General features: G+C 48.9%; 1 protein-coding gene across 1 annotated transcript in view; it reads left to right on the top strand.

The window, feature by feature from the left end:
* Nucleotides 1-12,942, top strand: part of LOC142908510 (solute carrier family 15 member 4-like) — a 53,220-nt gene extending 40,278 nt beyond the window's left edge. Inside the window, exon 9 of the mRNA XM_076059244.1 lies at nucleotides 11,599-12,942. Within this exon, the coding sequence (XP_075915359.1) occupies nucleotides 11,599-11,687 (89 nt within the window). The 3' untranslated portion in view covers nucleotides 11,688-12,942. The remainder of the gene's footprint in view (nucleotides 1-11,598) is intronic.
* The last annotated feature ends 6,396 nt before the right edge of the window (nucleotides 12,943-19,338 follow it).

Genomic DNA, 19,338 nt, shown 5'->3' with positions numbered 1-19,338 from the left:
AGCTGTACCGGGGGAATCTCCATATGGTACAGATATAATGGGAGGCTAATCGATGCCCGGGTGCGGTCAAGGGATGGCTCCCTATTGCTCAATCACGTTATGTATGCTGATGACTTGGTAATAGCTGCTCAGTCAGAGGAGGAGTTGGAGACGCTGCTGCTGAGACTGGAGCGTGCCACTAAGAGGTGGGGCCTTACCATCAGCCCCACCAAAACTAAGCACCTGCCTGGGTATTTTGTACCATCGGACACTCCACCCCCACAACTCCCAATCGGTGATGGGGCAGTTGTGGAGAGAGTGGAGAGTTTCCCATACCTGGGCAGTGTGCTTATGACTGGCTCCAGTTTAACAGCAGAGGTCTCACTCCGAATCAGTCGAGCGGCAATATCTTTTCATCGGTTGCGTAACGCTGTGTGGAAGCTACCTGGTCTGTCGCTCCGCACTAAGCTTCAGGTCTTCTCGGCCACGGTCATTCCCTCCCTTCTCTACGCTTGCGAAACGTGGACCCCCCTAATGGAACATCTTCGCCGGTTGGAAACATTTAGGCTGGCCTGCCTACGATCCATCCTGGGTTTAACCAGACTGGATTGTGTGAGGAGCTCACAAATCCTTGAAAGATCTGGGCAGGGTCCCATCGGTGAGCTCCTCCGGCAGGCAAGGCTGCGATGGCTGGGTCATGTAGCCCGCATGCCCAGCCACCGCATGCCGAAACAGCTTTTGTTTGGCCGGATTGAGGGGGCTAAGCGGGCGCGGCACGGGCTAGAGAAGAGATGGAGTGATGTGGTACAGGAGGACGTGGAGCTGAGTGGACTTGCCGATGACTGGTACCAGCGGTGTCAAGATCGGCCTCTGTGGAGGAGGCTCGTGAAGGATGCTGCTGGGCAGTTGGAGGCAGTCGCCCTCCAACAACAACGGAGGGCGGAGGAGCGACGCTCACAACAGCGAGCGGAGCGCCGGGTGGCTAAAGCACAGCAGGTTGGCACAGTAGGGGGCACAGGTGGTGCATCAGCCAGTCATCTCAGTCAGTCGACCCGTGGCACCTGCTGGGTCTGCCCCGTGACCTCCTGCCAGCGGGCGTTCGACACTTCACGTGGCCTCAGGGTGCACATAGCCTGGCACAAGCGTCGTGGTGACGTCACCGCCACTTAGTGGCGAATGGCGGTTGTTGTTGTTGTTGTTGTGTGTGTAGCTGTCTGTGTGTAGCTGTGTGTGTGTGTGGCTGTCTGTGTAGCTGTGTGTAGCTGTGTGTGTAGCTGTGTGTGTAGCTGTGTGTGTGTGTAGCTGTGTGTGTGTGTAGCTGTGTGTGTAGCTGTCTGTGTGTAGCTGTGTGTGTAGCTGTGTGTGTAGCTGTATGTGTGTAGCTGTGTGTAGCTGTGTGTGTGTAGCTGTGTGTAGCTGTGTGTGTGTGTAGCTGTGTGTGTAGCTGTGTGTGTGTAGCTGTGTGTAGCTGTGTGTGTGTAGCTGTGTGTAGCTGTGTGTAGCTGTGTGTAGCTGTATGTGTTAGTGTAGCTGTGTGTGTGTGTAGCTGTGTGTAGCTGTGTGTGTGTAGCTGTGTGTAGCTGTGTGTAGCTGTGTGTGTAGCTGTGTGTGTGTGTAGCTGTGTGTGTGTGTAGCTGTGTGTAGCTGTGTGTGTGTAGCTGTGTGTGTGTAGCTGTGTGTAGCTGTGTGTAGCTGTGTGTGTAGCTGTGTGTGTGTAGCTGTGTGTGTGTGTAGCTGTGTGTAGCTGTGTGTGTGTAGCTGTCTGTGTGTAGCTGTGTGTTGCTGTGTGTGTGAGTGTGTATGTGTGTTAGTGTGTGTTAGTGTGTGAGTGTGTGTGTGTAGCTGTCTGTGTGTAGCTGTCTGTGTAGCTGTATAGCTGTCTATGTGTAGCTGTCTGTGTGTAGCTGTGTGTGTAGCTGTCTGTGTGTAGCTGTGTGTGTGTGTGTGTGTAGCTGTGTGTAGCTGTCTGTGTGTAGCTGTCTGTGTGTAGCTGTGTGTGTGTGTAGCTGTCTGTGTGTAGCTGTGTGTAGCTGTCTGTGTGTAGCTGTGTGTGTAGCTGTGTGTGTAGCTGTGTAGCTGTGTGTGTGAGTGTGTGTCTAGCTGTCTGTGTGTAGCTGTGTGTGTGTAGCTGTGTAGCTGTCTGTGTGTAGCTGTCTGTGTGTAGCTGTGTGTGTGTGTAGCTGTCTGTGTGTAGCTGTGTGTAGCTGTCTGTGTGTAGCTGTGTGTGTAGCTGTGTGTGTAGCTGTGTAGCTGTGTGTGTGAGTGTGTGTCTAGCTGTCTGTGTGTAGCTGTGTGTAGCTGTCTGTGTGTAGCTGTGTGTGTGTAGCTGTGTGTAGCTGTCTGTGTGTAGCTGTCTGTGTGTGTAGCTGTCTGTGTGTAGCTGTGTGTAGCTGTCTGTGTGTAGCTGTGTGTGTAGTTGTGTGTAGCTGTCTGTGTGTAGCTGTCTGTGTGTAGCTGTATGTGTGTGTGCAGCTGTGTGTGTGTGTGTGTAGTTGTGTGTGTAGCTGTGTGTGTGTAGCTGTGTGTGTGTAGCTGTGTGTCGCTGTGTGTGTGTGTAGCTGTGTGTTAGTGTAGCTGTCTGTGTAGCTGTGTGTGTGTAGCTGTGTGTGTGTATAGCTGTGTGTGTGTGTGGCTGTCTGTGTAGCTGTGTGTGTGTATAGCTGTGTGTGTGTGTGTGGCTGTCTGTGTAGCTGTGTGTAGCTGTGTGTAGCTGTGTGTGTGTAGCTGTGTGTGTAGCTGTGTGTGTGTAGCTGTGTGTGTGTGTAGCTGTGTGTGTAGCTGTGTGTAGCTGTGTGTGTGTAGCTGTGTGTGTAGCTGTCTGTGTGTAGCTGTGTGTGTGTGTAGCTGTGTGTGTAGCTGTGTGTGTGTAGCTGTGTGTAGCTGTGTGTGTGTGTAGCTGTGTGTAGCTGTGTGTGTAGCTGTGTGTGTGTGTAGCTGTCTGTGTGTAGCTGTGTGTGTGTGTAGGTGTGTGTGTAGCTGTGTGTGTGTAGCTGTGTGTAGCTGTGTGTGTGTAGCTGTGTGTAGCTGTCTGTGTGTAGCTGTGTGTGTAGCTGTGTGTGTAGCTGTGTAGCTGTGTGTGTGAGTGTGTGTCTAGCTGTCTGTGTGTAGCTGTGTGTGTGTAGCTGTGTAGCTGTCTGTGTGTAGCTGTCTGTGTGTAGCTGTGTGTGTGTGTAGCTGTCTGTGTGTAGCTGTGTGTAGCTGTCTGTGTGTAGCTGTGTGTGTAGCTGTGTGTGTAGCTGTGTAGCTGTGTGTGTGAGTGTGTGTCTAGCTGTCTGTGTGTAGCTGTGTGTAGCTGTCTGTGTGTAGCTGTGTGTGTGTAGCTGTGTGTAGCTGTCTGTGTGTAGCTGTCTGTGTGTGTAGCTGTCTGTGTGTAGCTGTGTGTAGCTGTCTGTGTGTAGCTGTGTGTGTAGTTGTGTGTAGCTGTCTGTGTGTAGCTGTCTGTGTGTAGCTGTATGTGTGTGTGCAGCTGTGTGTGTGTGTGTAGTTGTGTGTGTAGCTGTGTGTGTGTAGCTGTCTGTGTGTAGCTGTGTGTCGCTGTGTGTGTGTGTAGCTGTGTGTTAGTGTAGCTGTCTGTGTAGCTGTGTGTGTGTAGCTGTGTGTGTGTGTAGCTGTGTGTGTGTGTGGCTGTCTGTGTAGCTGTGTGTGTGTATAGCTGTGTGTGTGTGTGGCTGTCTGTGTAGCTGTGTGTAGCTGTGTGTGTGTAGCTGTGTGTGTAGCTGTGTGTGTGTAGCTGTGTGTGTGTGTAGCTGTGTGTGTAGCTGTGTCTAGCTGTGTGTGTGTAGCTGTGTGTGTAGCTGTCTGTGTGTAGCTGTGTGTGTGTGTAGCTGTGTGTGTAGCTGTGTGTGTGTAGCTGTGTGTAGCTGTGTGTGTGTGTAGCTGTGTGTAGCTGTGTGTGTAGCTGTGTGTGTGTGTAGCTGTCTGTGTGTAGCTGTGTGTGTGTGTAGGTGTGTGTGTAGCTGTGTGTGTGTAGCTGTGTGTAGCTGTGTGTGTGTAGCTGTGTGTAGCTGTGTGTGTGTAGCTGTGTGTAGCTGTGTGTAGTTGTGTGTGTAGCTGTCTGTGTGTGTAGCTGTGTGTGTGTAGCTGTGTGTAGCTGTCTGTGTGTAGCTGTGTGTGTGTGTGTAGCTGTGTGTAGCTGTGTGTGTAGCTGTGTGTGTGTGTAGCTGTGTGTAGCTGTGTGTGTAGCTGTCTGTGTGTAGCTGTGTGTAGCTGTGTGTAGCTGTGTGTAGCTGTGTAGCTGTGTGTAGCTGTGTGTGTAGCTGTGTGTGTAGCTGTGTGTAGCTGTGTGTGTAGCTGTGTGTGTGTGTGTAGCTGTGTGTGTGTGTGTAGCTGTCTGTGTGTAGCTGTGTGTGTGTGTGGCTGTCTGTGTAGCTGTGTGTAGCTGTGTGTGTAGCTGTGTGTGTAGCTGTGTGTGTGTAGCTGTGTGTGTGTGTAGCTGTGTGTGTAGCTGTCTGTGTGTAGCTGTGTGTGTAGCTGTGTGTGTAGCTGTATGTGTGTAGCTGTGTGTAGCTGTGTGTGTGTAGCTGTGTGTAGCTGTGTGTGTGTGTAGCTGTGTGTGTAGCTGTGTGTGTGTAGCTGTGTGTAGCTGTGTGTGTGTAGCTGTGTGTAGCTGTGTGTAGCTGTGTGTAGCTGTATGTGTTAGTGTAGCTGTGTGTGTGTGTAGCTGTGTGTAGCTGTGTGTGTGTAGCTGTGTGTAACTGTGTGTAGCTGTGTGTGTGTGTAGCTGTGTGTGTGTAGCTGTGTGTAGCTGTGTGTGTGTAGCTGTGTGTGTGTAGCTGTGTGTAGCTGTGTGTAGCTGTGTGTGTAGCTGTGTGTGTGTAGCTGTGTGTGTGTGTAGCTGTGTGTAGCTGTGTGTGTGTAGCTGTCTGTGTGTAGCTGTGTGTAGCTGTGTGTAGCTGTGTGTGTGAGTGTGTATGTGTGTTAGTGTGTGAGTGTGTGTGTGTAGCTGTGTGTGTGTGTAGCTGTGTGTGTAGCTGTCTGTGTGTAGCTGTGTGTAGCTGTCTGTGTGTAGCTGTGTGTAGCTGTGTAGTTGTGTGTGTGTAGCTGTGTGTAGCTGTGTGTGTAGCTGTGTGTGTGTGTAGCTGTGTGTAGCTGTGTGTGTAGCTGTGTGTGTGTGTAGCTGTGTGTGTAGCTGTGTGTAGCTGTGTGTGTAGCTGTGTGTGTGTGTAGCTGTGTGTGTGTGTAGCTGTGTGTAGCTGTGTGTGTGTGTAGCTGTGTGTGTGTAGCTGTGTGTAGCTGTGTGTGTAGCTGTGTGTGTGTGTGTAGCTGTGTGTGTAGCTGTGTGTAGCTGTGTGTGTAGCTGTGTGTGTGTGTAGCTGTGTGTGTAGCTGTGTGTGTGTGTAGCTGTGTGTGTGTGTGTGTAGCTGTGTGTGTAGCTGTGTGTGTAGCTGTGTGTGTAGCTGTGTGTGTAGCTGTGTGTGTGTAGCTGTGTGTGTGTAGCTGTGTGTGTAGCTGTGTGTGTAGCTGTGTGTGTAGCTGTGTGTTAGTGTAGCTGTGTGTAGCTGTGTGTAGCTGTGTGTGTGTGTGTAGCTGTGTGTTAGTGTAGCTGTCTGTGTAGCTGTGTGTAGCTGTGTGTGTAGCTGTGTGTGTGTGTAGCTGTGTGTGTAGCTGTGTGTGTGTGTAGCTGTGTGTAGCTGTGTGTGTGTGTAGCTGTGTGTGTGTGTAGCTGTGTGTGTGTAGCTGTGTGTGTAACTGTGTGTGTAGCTGTCTGTGTGTAGCTGTGTGTAGCTGTCTGTGTGTAGCTGTGTGTGTAGTTGTGTGTAGCTGTCTGTGTGTAGCTGTCTGTGTGTAGCTGTATGTGTGTGTGCAGCTGTGTGTGTGTGTGTGTAGTTGTGTGTGTAGCTGTGTGTGTGTAGCTGTCTGTGTGTAGCTGTGTGTCGCTGTGTGTGTGTGTAGCTGTGTGTTAGTGTAGCTGTCTGTGTAGCTGTGTGTGTGTAGCTGTGTGTGTGTGTAGCTGTGTGTGTGTGTGGCTGTCTGTGTAGCTGTGTGTGTGTATAGCTGTGTGTGTGTGTGTGGCTGTCTGTGTAGCTGTGTGTAGCTGTGTGTAGCTGTGTGTGTGTAGCTGTGTGTGTAGCTGTGTGTGTGTAGCTGTGTGTGTAGCTGTGTGTGTAGCTGTGTGTAGCTGTGTGTGTGTAGCTGTGTGTGTAGCTGTCTGTGTGTAGCTGTGTGTGTGTGTAGCTGTGTGTGTAGCTGTGTGTGTGTAGCTGTGTGTAGCTGTGTGTGTGTGTAGCTGTGTGTAGCTGTGTGTGTAGCTGTGTGTGTGTGTAGCTGTCTGTGTGTAGCTGTGTGTGTGTGTAGGTGTGTGTGTAGCTGTGTGTGTGTAGCTGTGTGTAGCTGTGTGTGTGTAGCTGTGTGTAGCTGTCTGTGTGTAGCTGTGTGTGTAGCTGTGTGTGTAGCTGTGTAGCTGTGTGTGTGAGTGTGTGTCTAGCTGTCTGTGTGTAGCTGTGTGTGTGTAGCTGTGTAGCTGTCTGTGTGTAGCTGTCTGTGTGTAGCTGTGTGTGTGTGTAGCTGTCTGTGTGTAGCTGTGTGTAGCTGTCTGTGTGTAGCTGTGTGTGTAGCTGTGTGTGTAGCTGTGTAGCTGTGTGTATGAGTGTGTGTCTAGCTGTCTGTGTGTAGCTGTGTGTAGCTGTCTGTGTGTAGCTGTGTGTGTGTAGCTGTGTGTAGCTGTCTGTGTGTAGCTGTCTGTGTGTGTAGCTGTCTGTGTGTAGCTGTGTGTAGCTGTCTGTGTGTAGCTGTGTGTGTAGTTGTGTGTAGCTGTCTGTGTGTAGCTGTCTGTGTGTAGCTGTATGTGTGTGTGCAGCTGTGTGTGTGTGTGTAGTTGTGTGTGTAGCTGTGTGTGTGTAGCTGTCTGTGTGTAGCTGTGTATCGCTGTGTGTGTGTGTAGCTGTGTGTTAGTGTAGCTGTCTGTGTAGCTGTGTGTGTGTAGCTGTGTGTGTGTGTAGCTGTGTGTGTGTGTGGCTGTCTGTGTAGCTGTGTGTGTGTATAGCTGTGTGTGTGTGTGGCTGTCTGTGTAGCTGTGTGTAGCTGTGTGTAGCTGTGTGTGTGTAGCTGTGTGTGTAGCTGTGTGTGTGTAGCTGTGTGTGTGTGTAGCTGTGTGTGTAGCTGTGTGTAGCTGTGTGTGTGTAGCTGTGTGTGTAGCTGTCTGTGTGTAGCTGTGTGTGTGTGTAGCTGTGTGTGTAGCTGTGTGTGTGTAGCTGTGTGTAGCTGTGTGTGTGTGTAGCTGTGTGTAGCTGTGTGTGTAGCTGTGTGTGTGTGTAGCTGTCTGTGTGTAGCTGTGTGTGTGTGTAGGTGTGTGTGTAGCTGTGTGTGTGTAGCTGTGTGTAGCTGTGTGTGTGTAGCTGTGTGTAGCTGTCTGTGTGTAGCTGTGTGTAGCTGTATGTGTTAGTGTAGCTGTGTGTGTGTAGCTGTGTGTAGCTGTGTGTGTGTAGCTGTGTGTAGCTGTGTGTAGTTGTGTGTGTAGCTGTCTGTGTGTGTAGCTGTCTGTGTGTGTAGCTGTGTGTAGCTGTCTGTGTGTAGCTGTGTGTGTGTGTGTAGCTGTGTGTAGCTGTGTGTGTAGCTGTGTGTGTGTGTAGCTGTGTGTAGCTGTGTGTGTAGCTGTCTGTGTGTAGCTGTGTGTAGCTGTGTGTAGCTGTGTAGCTGTGTGTGTAGCTGTGTGTGTAGCTGTGTGTAGCTGTGTGTGTAGCTGTGTGTGTGTGTAGCTGTGTGTGTGTAGCTGTCTGTGTTTAGCTGTGTGTGTGTGTGGCTGTCTGTGTAGCTGTGTGTAGCTGTGTGTGTAGCTGTGTGTGTAGCTGTGTGTGTGTGTAGCTGTGTGTGTGTGTAGCTGTGTGTGTAGCTGTCTGTGTGTAGCTGTGTGTGTAGCTGTGTGTGTAGCTGTATGTGTGTAGCTGTGTGTAGCTGTGTGTGTGTAGCTGTGTGTAGCTGTGTGTGTGTGTAGCTGTGTGTGTAGCTGTGTGTGTGTAGCTGTGTGTAGCTGTGTGTGTGTAGCTGTGTGTAGCTGTGTGTAGCTGTGTGTGTGTAGCTGTGTGTAGCTGTGTGTAGTTGTGTGTGTAGCTGTCTGTGTGTGTAGCTGTCTGTGTGTGTAGCTGTGTGTAGCTGTCTGTGTGTAGCTGTGTGTGTGTGTGTAGCTGTGTGTAGCTGTGTGTGTAGCTGTGTGTGTGTGTAGCTGTGTGTAGCTGTGTGTGTAGCTGTCTGTGTGTAGCTGTGTGTAGCTGTGTGTAGCTGTGTAGCTGTGTGTGTAGCTGTGTGTGTAGCTGTGTGTAGCTGTGTGTGTAGCTGTGTGTGTGTGTAGCTGTGTGTGTGTAGCTGTCTGTGTTTAGCTGTGTGTGTGTGTGGCTGTCTGTGTAGCTGTGTGTAGCTGTGTGTGTAGCTGTGTGTGTAGCTGTGTGTGTGTGTAGCTGTGTGTGTGTGTAGCTGTGTGTGTAGCTGTCTGTGTGTAGCTGTGTGTGTAGCTGTGTGTGTAGCTGTATGTGTGTAGCTGTGTGTAGCTGTGTGTGTGTAGCTGTGTGTAGCTGTGTGTGTGTGTAGCTGTGTGTGTAGCTGTGTGTGTGTAGCTGTGTGTAGCTGTGTGTGTGTAGCTGTGTGTAGCTGTGTGTAGCTGTGTGTAGCTGTATGTGTTAGTGTAGCTGTGTGTGTGTGTAGCTGTGTGTAGCTGTGTGTGTGTAGCTGTGTGTAGCTGTGTGTAGCTGTGTGTGTAGCTGTGTGTGTGTGTAGCTGTGTGTGTGTGTAGCTGTGTGTAGCTGTGTGTGTGTAGCTGTGTGTGTGTAGCTGTGTGTAGCTGTGTGTGTAGCTGTGTGTGTGTAGCTGTGTGTGTGTGTAGCTGTGTGTAGCTGTGTGTGTGTAGCTGTCTGTGTGTAGCTGTGTGTAGCTGTGTGTAGCTGTGTGTGTGAGTGTGTATGTGTGTTAGTGTGTGTTAGTGTGTGAGTGTGTGTGTGTAGCTGTGTGTGTGTGTAGCTGTGTGTAGCTGTGTGTGTAGCTGTCTGTGTGTAGCTGTGTGTAGCTGTCTGTGTGTAGCTGTGTGTAGCTATGTAGTTGTGTGTGTGTAGCTGTGTGTAGCTGTGTGTGTAGCTGTGTGTGTGTGTAGCTGTGTGTAGCTGTGTGTGTAGCTGTGTGTGTGTGTAGCTGTGTGTGTAGCTGTGTGTAGCTGTGTGTGTGTGTAGCTGTGTGTGTGTGTAGCTGTGTGTAGCTGTGCGTGTGTGTAGCTGTGTGTGTGTAGCTGTGTGTAGCTGTGTGTGTAGCTGTGTGTGTGTGTAGCTGTGTGTGTAGCTGTGTGTAGCTGTGTGTGTAGCTGTGTGTGTGTGTAGCTGTGTGTGTATCTGTGTGTGTGTGTAGCTGTGTGTGTGTGTGTAGCTGTGTGTGTAGCTGTGTGTGTAGCTGTGTGTGTGTAGCTGTGTGTGTAGCTGTGTGTGTAGCTGTGTGTGTAGCTGTGTGTTAGTGTAGCTGTGTGTAGCTGTGTGTAGCTGTGTGTGTGTGTGTAGCTGTGTGTTAGTGTAGCTGTCTGTGTAGCTGTGTGTAGCTGTGTGTGTAGCTGTGTGTGTGTGTAGCTGTGTGTGTAGCTGTGTGTGTGTGTAGCTGTGTGTAGCTGTGTGTGTGTGTAGCTGTGTGTGTGTGTAGCTGTGTGTGTGTAGCTGTGTGTGTAACTGTGTGTGTAGCTGTGTGTGTGTGTAGCTGTGTGTGTAGCTGTGTGTGTAGCTGTGTGTGTAGCTGTGTGTGTAGCTGTGTGTGTGTGTAGTTGTGTGTGTGTGTAGCTGTGTGTGTGTGTAGCTGTGTGTAGCTGTGTGTGTAGCTGTGTGTGTGTAGCTGTGTGTGTAGCTGTGTGTGTAGCTGTGTGTGTAGCTGTGTGTAGCTGTGTGTGTGTGTAGCTGTGTGTGTGTGTGTGTAGCTGTGTGTGTAGCTGTGTGTGTGTGTAGTTGTGTGTGTGTGTAGCTGTGTGTGTGTGTAGCTGTGTGTAGCTGTGTGTGTAGCTGTGTGTCTGTAGCTGTGTGTGTAGCTGTGTGTGTAGCTGTGTGTGTAGCTGTGTGTAGCTGTGTGTGTGTGTAGCTGTGTGTGTGTGTGTAGCTGTGTGTGTAGCTGTGTGTGGCTGTGTGTAGCTGTGTGTGTAGCTGTGTGTGTGTGTAGCTGTGTGTGTAGCTGTGTGTAGCTGTGTGTGTAGCTGTGTGTGTGTAGCTGTGTGTAGCTGTGTGTGTAACTGTGTGTAGCTGTGTGTGTAGCTGTGTGTGTGTGTAGCTGTGTGTCTAGCTGTGTGTGTAGCTGTGTGTGTAGCTGTGTGTGTAGCTGTGTGTGTGTAGCTGTGTGTGTAGCTGTGTGTGTAGCTGTGTGTGTGTAGCTGTGTGTAGCTGTGTGTGTGGCTGTGTGTGTGGCTGTGTGTGTAGCTGTGTATGTGTGTGGCTGTGTGTGTAGCTGTGTGTGTAGCTGTGTGTGTGGCTGTGTGTGTGGCTGTGTGTGTAGCTGTGTGTGTGTAGCTGTGTGTGTAGCTGTGTGTGTGTAGCTGTGTGTAGCTGTGTGTGTGTGTAGCTGTGTGTGTAGCTGTGTGTGTAGCTGTGTGTGTGTGTAGCTGTGTGTGTAGCTGTGTGTGTAGCTGTGTGTGTAGCTGTGTGTCTGTGGCTGTGTGTGTGGCTGTGTGTGTGGCTGTGTGTGTAGCTGTGTGTGTAGCTGTGTGTGTGGCTGTGTGTGTAGCTGCGTGTAGCTGTCTGTGTGTAGCTGTGTGTCTAGCTGTGTGTGTAGCTGTGTGTGTGTGGCTGTGTGTGTGGCTGTGTGTGTGTAGCTGTGTGTGTAGCTGTGTGTGTAGCTGTGTGTGTGGCTGTGTGTGTAGCTGTGTGTGTAGCTGTGTGTAGCTGTGTGTAGCTGTGTGTGGCTGTGTGTGTGGCTGTGTGTAGCTGTGTGTGTAGCTGTGTGTGTAGCTGTGTGTGTGGCTGTGTGTGTAGCTGTGTGTGTGGCTGTGTGTGTGTGTAGCTGTGTGTGTAGCTGTGTGTGTAGCTGTGTGTGTGTGTAGCTGTGTGTGTGTAGCTGTGTGTGTAGCTGTGTGTGTAGCTGTGTGTGTGTGTGTAGCTGTGTGTGTGTGTAGCTGTGTGTAGCTTTGTGTAGCTGTGTGTGTGTGGCTGTGTGTGTGGCTGTGTGTGTAGCTGTGTGTGTGGCTGTGTGTGTAGCTGTGTGTGTAGCTGTGTGTGTAGTTGTGTGTGTAGCTGTGTGTGTGGCTGTGTGTGTGTAGCTGTGTGTGTAGCTGTGTGTGGCTGTGTGTAGCTGTGTGTGTGTAGCTGTGTGTGTGTGTGTGTGTAGCTGTGTGTGTGGCTGTGTGTGTGTAGCTGTGTGTGTAGCTGTGTGTGTGTGGCTGTGTGTGTGGCTGTGTGTGTGTAGCTGTGTGTGTGTGTAGCTGTGTGTAGCTGTGTGTGTGGCTGTGTGTGTAGCTGTGTGTGTAGCTGTGTGTGTAGCTGTGTGTGTAGCTGTGTGTGTAGCTGTCTGTGTGTAGCTGTGTGTGTAGCTGTCTGTAGCTGTGTGTGTGTAGCTGTGTGTAGCTGTGTGTGTAGCTGTCTGTAGCTGTGTGTGTAGCTGTGTGTGTAGCTGTGTGTAGCTGTGTGTGTAGCTGTGTGTGTAGCTGTGTGGCTGTGTGTGTGGCTGTGTGCTTGCTAGGCGTTCTGGAGTGGTGCCGAGTGAGGTTCTACGTTGCTCAGCACCACGTGGTGCTGTGTAGCTGTGTGTGTAGCTGTGTGTGTGTGTAGCTGTGTGTGTAGCTGTGTGTGTAGCTGTGTGTGTGTGTGGCTGTGTGTGTAGCTGTGTGTGTGTAGCTGTGTGTGTGTAGCTGTGTGTGTGGCTGTGTGCTTGCTAGGCGTTCTGGAGTGGTGCCGAGTGAGGTTCTACGTTGCTCAGCACCACGTGGTGCTGTGTAGCTGTGTGTGTAGCTGTGTGTGTAGCTGTGTGTGTAGCTGTGTGTGTAGCTGTGTGTGTAGCTGTGTGTGTAGCTGTGTGTGTAGCTGTGTGTGTAGCTGTGTGTGTAGCTGTGTGTGTGGCTGTGTGTGTGGCTGTGTGTGTGTGTAGCTGTGTGTGTGTGTAGCTGTGTGTGTAGCTGTGTGTGTGTAGCTGTGTGTGTGTGGCTGTGTGTGTGGCTGTGTGCTTGCTAGGCGTTCTGGAGTGGTGCCGAGTGAGGTTCTACGTTGCTCAGCACCACGTGGTGCTGTGTAGCTGTGTGTGTAGCTGTGTGTCTAGCTGTGTGTGTAGCTGTGTGTGTAGCTGTGTGTGTAGCTGTGTGTGTAGCTGTGTGTGTGTGTAGCTGTGTGTGTAGCTGTGTGTGTGTAGCTGTGTGTGTGTGGCTGTGTGTGTGGCTGTGTGCTTGCTAGGCGTTCTGGAGTGGTGCCGAGTGAGGTTCTACGTTGCTCAGCACCACGTGGTGCTGTGTAGCTGTGTGTGTAGCTGTGTGTGTAGCTGTGTGTGTGTGTAGCTGTGTGTGTGTAGCTGTGTGTGTGGCTGTGTGCTTGCTAGGCGTTCTGGAGTGGTGCCGAGTGAGGTTCTACGTTGCTCAGCACCACGTGGTGCTGTGTAGCTGTGTGTGTAGCTGTGTGTGTGGCTGTGTGTGTAGCTGTGTGTGTGGCTGTGTGTGTAGCTGTGTGTGTAGCTGTGTGTGTGTAGCTGTGTGTGTGTGGCTGTGTGTGTGGCTGTGTGCTTGCTAGGCGTTCTGGAGTGGTGCCGAGTGAGGTTCTACGTTGCTCAGCACCACGTGGTGCTGTGTGTGTGTGTAGCTGTGTGTGTAGCTGTGTGTGTGTGTAGCTGTGTGTGTGGCTGTGTGTGTGGCTGTGTGTGTAGCTGTGTGTGTGGCTGTGTGTGTAGCTGTGTGTGTAGCTGTGTGTGTGTGTAGCTGTGTGTGTAGCTGTGTGCTTGCTAGGCGTTCTGGAGTGGTGCCGAGTGAGGTTCTACGTTGCTCAGCACCACGTGGTGCTGTGTGTGTGTGTAGCTGTGTGTGTGTGTAGCTGTGTGTGTGGCTGTGTGTGTAGCTGTGTGTGTAGCTGTGTGTGTGTGTAGCTGTGTGTGTAGCTGTGTGTGTGTGTAGCTGTGTGTGTGGCTGTGTGTGTAGCTGTGTGTGTGTGGCTGTGTGTGTGGCTGTGTGCTTGCTAGGCGTTCTGGAGTGGTGCCGAGTGAGGTTCTACGTTGCTCAGCACCACGTGGTGCTGTGTGTGTGTGTAGCTGTGTGTGTAGCTGTGTGTGTAGCTGTGTGTGTAGCTGTGTGTAGCTGTGTGTGTGTGTAGCTGTGTGTGGCTGTGTGTGTGTCTAGCTGTGTGTAGCTGTGTGTGTAGCTGTGTGTGTGGCTGTGTGTGTGTAGCTGTGTGTGTGGCTGTGTGCTTGCTAGGCGTTCTGGAGTGGTGCCGAGTGAGGTTCTACGTTGCTCAGCACCACGTGGTGCTGTGTGTGTGTGTGTAGCTGTGTGTGTAGCTGTGTATGTAGCTGTGTGTGTAGCTGTGTGTGTGTGTAGCTGTGTGTGTGTGTGTAGCTGTGTGTGTGTAGCTGTGTGTGTGTGGCTGTGTGTGTGGCTGTGTGCTTGCTAGGCGTTCTGGAGTGGTGCCGAGTGAGGTTCTACGTTGCTCAGCACCACGTGGTGCAGCAGCGAATCGGCACCACCACCTACGACGCAGCAGATCTCAGCGTGTTTACCCAGACGCCCCAGTTCGTCCTTCTCGCCCTAGCTGAGCTGCTAGCCAGCGTCGCTGGTGAGGAGCTGATACACTCACTCATACACTCACTCACTCATACACTCACTCATACACTCACTCACTCATACACTCACTCATACACTCACTCATACACTCACTCATACACTCACTCATACACTCACTCATACACTCACTGATACACTCATTCACTCATACACTCACTCATACACTCACTCACTCATACACTCACTCACTCACTCATACACTCACTCATACACTCACTCACTCACTCATACACTCACTCATACACTCACTCACTCACTCACACACACACTCACTCATACACTCACTCACTCATACACTCACACACTCACTCACTCATACACACACTCACTCATACACTCACTCATACACTCACTCATACACTCACTCATACACTCATACACTCACTCATACACTCACTCATACACTCACTCATACACTCACTCATACACTCACTCACTCATACACTCACTCACTCATACACTCACTCACTCATACACTCACTCATACACTCACTCACTCATACACTCACTCACTCATACACTCATACACTCACTCATACACTCACTCATACACTCACTCATACACTCACTCACTCATACACTCACTCATACACTCACTCATACACTCACTCATACACTCACTCATACACTCACTCACTCATACACTCACTCACTCACTCATACACTCACTCATACACTCACTCATACACTCACTCATACACTCACTCATACACTCACTCATACACTCACTCATACATACACTCACTCACTCACTCATACACTCACTCATACACTCACTCACTCATACACTCACTCATACACTCACTCATACACTCATACACTCACTCATACACTCACTCATACACTCACTCACTCATACACTCACTCATACACTCACTCATACACTCACTCACTCACTCATACACTCACTCATACACTCACTCACTCATACACTCACTCACTCATACACTCACTCACTCATACACTCACTCACTCATACACTCACTCACTCATACACTCACTCACTCATACACTCACTGTTACACTCACTCATACACTCTCTCATACACTCACTCATACACTCACTCACTCACACATACACTCACTCACTCATACACTCATACACTCACTCATACACTCACTCACTCATACACTCATACACTCACTCATACACTCACTCATACACTCACTCATTCACTCATACACTCACTCATACACTCACTCACTCACACATACACTCACTCATACACTCATACACTCACTCACTCACTCATACACTCACTCATACACTCACTCACTCATACACTCACTCACTCATACACTCACTCACTCATACACTCACTCACTCATACACTCACTCACTCATACACTCACTCACTCATACACTCACTGTTACACTCACTCATACACTCTCTCATACACTCACTCATACACACACTCATACACTCACTCATACACTCACTCATACACTCACTCACTCATACACTCACTCACTCATACACTCACTCACTCATACACTCACTCATACACTCACTCATACACTCACTCATACACTCACTCACTCATACACTCATACACTCACTCATACACTCACTCACTCATACACTCATACACTCACTCATACACTCACTCACTCATACACTCACTCATACACTCACTCATACACTCACTCACTCACTCATACACTCACTCATACACTCACTCATACACTCACTCATACACTCACTCATACACTCACTCATACACTCACTCATACACTCACTCATACACTCACTCATACACTCACTCATACACTCACTCACTCATACACTCACTCATACACTCACTCACTCATACACTCACTCACTCACACACTCACTCATACACTCACTCATACACTCACTCATACACTCACTCACTCATACACTCACTCATACACTCACTCACTCATACACTCACTCATACACTCACCACTCATACACTCACTCATACACTCACTCACTCATACACTCACTCATACACTCACTCACTCATACACTCACTCATACACTCACTCACTCATACACTCACTCACACATACACTCACTCATACACTCATACACTCACTCACTCACTCATACACTCATACACTCACTCACTCATACACTCACTCACTCATACACTCACTCATACACTCACTCACTCATACACTCACTCATACACTCACTCACTCATACACTCACTCACTCATACACTCACTCATACATACACTCACTCACTCATACACTCACTCATACACTCATACACTCACTCATACACTCACTCATACACTCACTCACTCATACACTCACTCATACACTCACTCATACACTCACTCATACACTCACTCACTCATACACTCACTCACTCATACACTCACTCATACACTCACTCACTCATACACTCACTCATACACTCACTCACTCATACACTCACTCACACACTCACTCATACACTCACTGATACACTCACTCATACACTCACTCACTCACTCATACACTCACTCATACACTCACTCACTCATACACTCACTCATACACTCACTCATACACTCACTCACTCATACACTCACTCATACACTCACTCACACACTCACTCATACACTCACTCATACACTCACTCAAACACTCACTCACTCATACACTCACTCATACACTCACTCACTCATACACTCACTCATACACTCACTCACTCATACACTCACTCACACACTCACTCATACACTCACTGATACACTCACTCATACACTCACTCACTCACTCATACACTCACTCATACACTCACTCACTCATACACTCACTCATACACTCACTCATACACTCACTCACTCATACACTCACTCATACACTCACTCACACACTCACTCATACACTCACTCATACACTCACTCACTCATACACTCACACACACATACACTCACTCACTCACTCATACACTCATACACTCACTCACTCATACACTCACTCATACACTCACTCACTCACTCATACACTCATACACTCACTCACTCATACACTCACTCATACACTCACTCATACACTCACTCACTCATACACTCACTCACTCATACACTCACTCATACACTCACTCACTCATACACTCACACATACACTCACTCACTCATACACTCACACACTCACTCATACACTCACTCACTCATACACTCACTCACTCATACACTCACTCACTCATACACTCACTCACTCATACACTCACTCACTCATACACTCACTCATACACTCACTCATACACTCACTCACTCACTCATACACTCACTCATACACTCACTCACTCATACACTCACTCATACACTCACTCATACACTCACTCACTCAGTCATACACTCACTCATACACTCACTCACTCACTCATACACTCACTCACACCTCACTCATACACTCACTCATACACTCACTCACTCATACACTCATACACTCACTCATACACTCACTCACTCATACACTCACTCATACACTCACTCACTCATACACTCACTCATACACTCACTCACTCATACACTCACTCACATCATACACTCACTCATACACTCACTCACTCATACACTCACTCATACACTCACTCACTCATACACTCACTCATACACTCACTCACTCATACACTCACTCACTCATACACTCACTCATACACTCACTCATACCTCACTCATACACTCACTCATACACTCACTCATACACTCACTCACTCATACACTCACTCATACACTCACTCATACACTCACTCACTCATACACTCACTCACTCACTCATACACTCACTCACTCACTCATACACTCACTCATACACTCACTCATACACTCACTCATACACTCACTCATACACTCACTCACTCATACACTCACTCACTCATACACTCACTCACTCATACACTCACTCATACACTCACTCACTCATACACTCACTCATACACTCACTCACTCATACACTCACTCACTCATACACTCACTCACTCATACACTCACTCATACACTCACTCACTCATACACTCACTCACTCATACACTCACTCATACACTCACTCATTCATTCACTCACACACTCACACACTCACTCATACACTCACTCATACACTCCACTCATACACTCACTCATACACTCACTCACTCAGTCATACACTCACTCATACACTCACTCACTCACTCATACACTCACTCACACACTCACTCATACACTCACTCATACACTCACTCACTCATACACTCATACACTCACTCATACACTCACTCACTCATACACTCACTCATACACTCACTCACTCATACACTCACTCATACACTCACTCACTCATACACTCACTCACTCATACACTCACTCATACACTCACTCACTCATACACTCACTCATACACTCACTCACTCATACACTCACTCATACACTCACTCACTCATACACTCACTCACTCATACACTCACTCATACACTCACTCATACACTCACTCATACACTCACTCATACACTCACTCATACACTCACTCACTCATACACTCACTCATACACTCACTCATACACTCACTCACTCATACACTCACTCACTCACTCATACACTCACTCACACACTCATACCACTCATACACTCACTCATACACTCACTCATACACTCACTCATACACTCACTCACTCATACACTCACTCACTCATACACTCACTCACTCATACACTCACTCATACACTCACTCACTCATACACTCACTCATACACTCACTCACTCATACACTCACTCACTCATACACTCACTCACCACTCATACACTCACTCATACACTCACTCACTCATACACTCACTCATACACTCACTCATACACACTCATCATACACTCACTACTCACTCACTCACTCATACACTCACTCATACACTCACTCATACACTCACTCATACACTCACTCCACACACTCACTCATACACTCACTCACTCATACACTCACTCACTCATACCACCTCACTCATCCATACACTCACTCATACACTCACTCACTCATACACTCACTCACTCACTCACTCACACTCACTCATACACTCACTCACTCATACACTCACTCACTCATACACTCACTCATACACTCACTCATACACTCACTCATACACTCACTCATACACTCACTCATACACTCACTCACTCATACACTCACTCATACACTCACTCATACACCACTCACTCATACACTCACTCCACTCATACACCCTCATACACTCACTCATACACTCACTCATACACTCACTCTTCACTCACTCACTCATACACTCACTCACTACACTCACTCACTCATACACTCACTCATACACTCACTCCATACACTCACTCATACACTCACTCACTCATACACTCACTCACACTCACTCATACTCACTCACTCATACACTCACTCATACACTCACTCACTCATACACTCACTCATACACTCACTCATACACTCACTCATACACTCACTCACACACTCACTCATACACTCACTCATACACTCACTCACTCATACACTCACTCATACACTCACTCACTCATACACTCACTCATACACACTCACTCACTCATACACTCACTCATACACTCACTCATACACTCACTCACTCATACACTCACTCACTCATACACACCTCATACACTCACTCACTCATACACTCACTCATACACTCACTCACTCATACACTCACTCATACACTCACTCACTCATACACTCACT

The sequence above is a fragment of the Petromyzon marinus genome (genome assembly GCF_048934315.1).
Source record: "Petromyzon marinus isolate PM22_M1 ecotype Great Lakes invasive population chromosome 84 unlocalized genomic scaffold, UKy_Petmar_22M1.pri1.0 chr84_unloc.8, whole genome shotgun sequence".
Classification (NCBI taxonomy): Eukaryota; Metazoa; Chordata; class Hyperoartia; order Petromyzontiformes; family Petromyzontidae; genus Petromyzon; species Petromyzon marinus.
Note: the sequence above shows the minus strand (reverse complement) of the source record. Positions and strands in the feature narration are given on the sequence as shown.